The sequence below is a fragment of the Rhinopithecus bieti genome, unplaced genomic scaffold (genome assembly GCF_001698545.2).
Source record: "Rhinopithecus bieti isolate Rb0 unplaced genomic scaffold, ASM169854v2 scaffold_4521, whole genome shotgun sequence".
Lineage (NCBI taxonomy): Eukaryota > Metazoa > Chordata > Mammalia > Primates > Cercopithecidae > Rhinopithecus > Rhinopithecus bieti.
In genome coordinates this window covers 1-2,863 of record NW_016804357.1, presented here as the reverse complement: position 1 = coordinate 2,863, position 2,863 = coordinate 1, and the positions used below count along the sequence as shown (strand labels likewise).

Below are 2,863 nucleotides of genomic sequence, written 5' to 3'. Positions count from 1 at the left end.
ATAATCAAGTATACTGAAAAACATGCTAGTAATGTATTTTCAAAAAAAGTTTCTATTCCTAGAACTAAAACTGAAAAGAAGTGTTGTAAGACACGCAAATGAAGCCAATACGTTTTACCAAGGGCTTGCCATTTTTCTGCAGGATGTTCCCAAACACTTCCTAGAAAGGGAGGTTGCCCTATAGGGTCCTACAAGTAACCTATGTGGCAGCATCTCCTCCCAGCGTAAGGCCTAAGCACACAAGCTCTTCCTTCCATTTACAAACGCAGGAAACCGCGACTGGAGAACTTATATGATTGGCTAAACCATGAATGACGCAACATAATCCACGCCCACTGAGACTCTGCCTTTCCTAGACTGGCTCAGATTACGCTTTCCTATTGGCCCCTACAGCAAGAGAGGGACAATTGTTTAAGTCGACCTCTGGGTCCGGAACCGCGGGTAAAGATGGCGGCGGCCAGGTGTTGGAGGCCTATGCTCCGCCGTCCGAGCCTTTCATTGCACACCGCGGCTGATGCCGCCGCCACGGCTACAGAAACGACCTGCCAAGATGTCGCAGCGACCCCCGTCGCGCGGTACCCGCCGATTGTGGCCTCCATGACAGCCGACAGCGAGGCGGCACGGCTGCGGCGAATCGAACGCTGGCAGGCGACGGTGCACGCTGCGGAGTCGGTAGACGAGAAGCTGCGAATTCTCACCAAGATGCAGTTTATGAAGTACATGGTTTACCCGCAGACCTTCGCGCTGAACGCTGACCGCTGGTACCAGTACTTCACCAAGACCGTGTTCCTGTCGGGTCTGCCGCCGCCCCCCGCGGAGCCCGAGCCCGAACCCGAACCCGCGCTGGACCTCGCGGCGCTGCGTGCCGTGGCCTGCGACTGCCTGCTGCAGGAGCACTTTTACCTGGGGCGTAAACGGCGCGTGCACCGTTACCAGGAGAGCGAGGTCATATCTTTGCCTTTCCTGGATCAGCTGGTGGCAACCCTCGTGGGCCTCCTCAGCCCACACAACCCGGCCCTGGCCGCCGCCGCCCTCGGTGAGCCTTGGATCCCCCAGGGCGGAAGGGAGAGATGGGGATTGTACTGGGTTACTCCGTCGCAGATTTACCCCTCGTCATTTCTTTCTCTCTGCTTCGTTCTTGTTTTCCTAGTCCTTTCGTTCCTATCTGGGGTGACCTAGTTTTGTAACAGTCACTGCGTTAGGAATCTAGAGACTACGTGTTTGTAGCTGTGCTAACACCTACCAGCTCTTCAACTCTAGTAGCCTGAGCTCTCCGGGATTCCAGTCCTGGACTCTACTTTGTGAGTGTTAAGCCAAATTGAAGAGCAGTGGTGATGAAGAGAAACGCCACTTTAAGAGAGTGGGGCGGGCGAGGTTTCCTTTTTGCTGTTCCACTAGAAAGCTGTGTGACGGTGTGTCACACGGCTGAGCAGTATTCTTTGTAGCTTAATTTTAAATTTAGTGTGCCTTTTCTTTTTCTTTACTAACTTCTTTTTTGCTTAATTTTTCGCATTTTACGGTAGTGGTTCTTCGTCGTAGAATTGTGAAGATTAAATGAAATATTAACTAAGATACCTAACGTTTACTATTTATGTGCTAGGCCCTGTTCTAAATTTTATACGTGCCAACTTATTAATCCTCACAATAACCGTTCACGATAGGTAGCAATGTTTTGGTAAATGCAAAAAAAAGACCAAAACGTAACAAACTGAGTCATAGAAACGTTAAATGGGTTAGCCTGAGGACCCTATAGCTAATAGATTGGCGCAGGGTGGGGCATCAAACTTCAAACCCCCATTCCAAGTTCCTAGCAGCTTCTGTGTAACTGCTCAGGGCGGACATGAAAAGTAATTAACATATAGATAATTTTAAAATTACTGTTTTGACGCGTTCATCATTTTATATCTTCTACGAAGTGGATGTCTTAATATTGAAGTAATGTTAGGACTGTAGATGTGTGCTCAACCTAGCCTTGCTGTGTACATGTTTTTTCCCTTCCCCAGTTGAGAAAGAAGTCTTGAGGAAAGCGTCATGAACTTAGACTACTCCTGATGGATGGCCTAGAAAACCTATTTAACTTTGTCAAGACCTAGGTTCCTCTTCTATAAAATGGAGATAATGAAAAGTATACATACCTTTGGGAGTTATTGTGAAAATTGAATTGGTAGTTCATAAAATAGTCCTATTTTTGTTTATGGTGAATGGTACTCTTGTTAGTCTTATTTTCTTTTATTACTCCTAGTGAGAAATCTCTTTGGTTAATGTTCAGAGTAATGATGGCAAAAATAGACAATAAATGTTTGAATGTTATATTTAAGTCATAATAGTTAAATTGTCACATAACCCAGACTCTTACCTCCAGCATTCTTATCATTTGCTAAGTTAGTACTCTTTAGTGTTCTAATAGTAACCAAGTTTGTTTAGATGATCAGATGAAAAAAATTTTGAATATCTTTTTGATAGATTATAGACGTCCAGTTCATTTTTACTGGGTGCGTGGTGAAGAAATTATTCCTCGTGGTCATCGAAAAGGTCGAATTGATAACTTGCGATACCAGATAGATGATAAACCAAACAACCAGATTCGAATATCCAAGCAACTCGCAGAGGTAAGGATTTGTTGTGATTATGTATCTGTTGATATCTCACGTAGGATCTGTCATAGGCAGGTTAAGTAATAGTAGAATAAAATGTTTAAGATGGATCTCTTGCCTTTCAGGTTTCCTCTTTGAAGACATCACATCTCAAAAATCTTTTTAGCTTTTTTAATCTGCTATGGTATACTCCATAAAGGTCAGATAATCATTTTAACAAAAACAGGTTAAGGTGTCATTTTGCCGGACCATAGAGATCTATGTTTCTC

At 44.5% G+C, this 2,863-nt stretch overlaps 1 protein-coding gene across 1 annotated transcript; it reads left to right on the top strand.

The window, feature by feature from the left end:
* Positions 1–391: 391 nt before the first annotated feature.
* Positions 392–2,649, top strand: LOC108526659 (28S ribosomal protein S30, mitochondrial; the record flags this gene model as incomplete). The annotated part of the gene is made up of 2 exons (XM_017867498.1): positions 392–1,036; positions 2,464–2,649. Coding segments are annotated over exons 1-2 (775 nt in total), but the record flags the coding sequence as incomplete, so codon positions are not given.
* Positions 2,650–2,863: the final 214 nt, after the last annotated feature.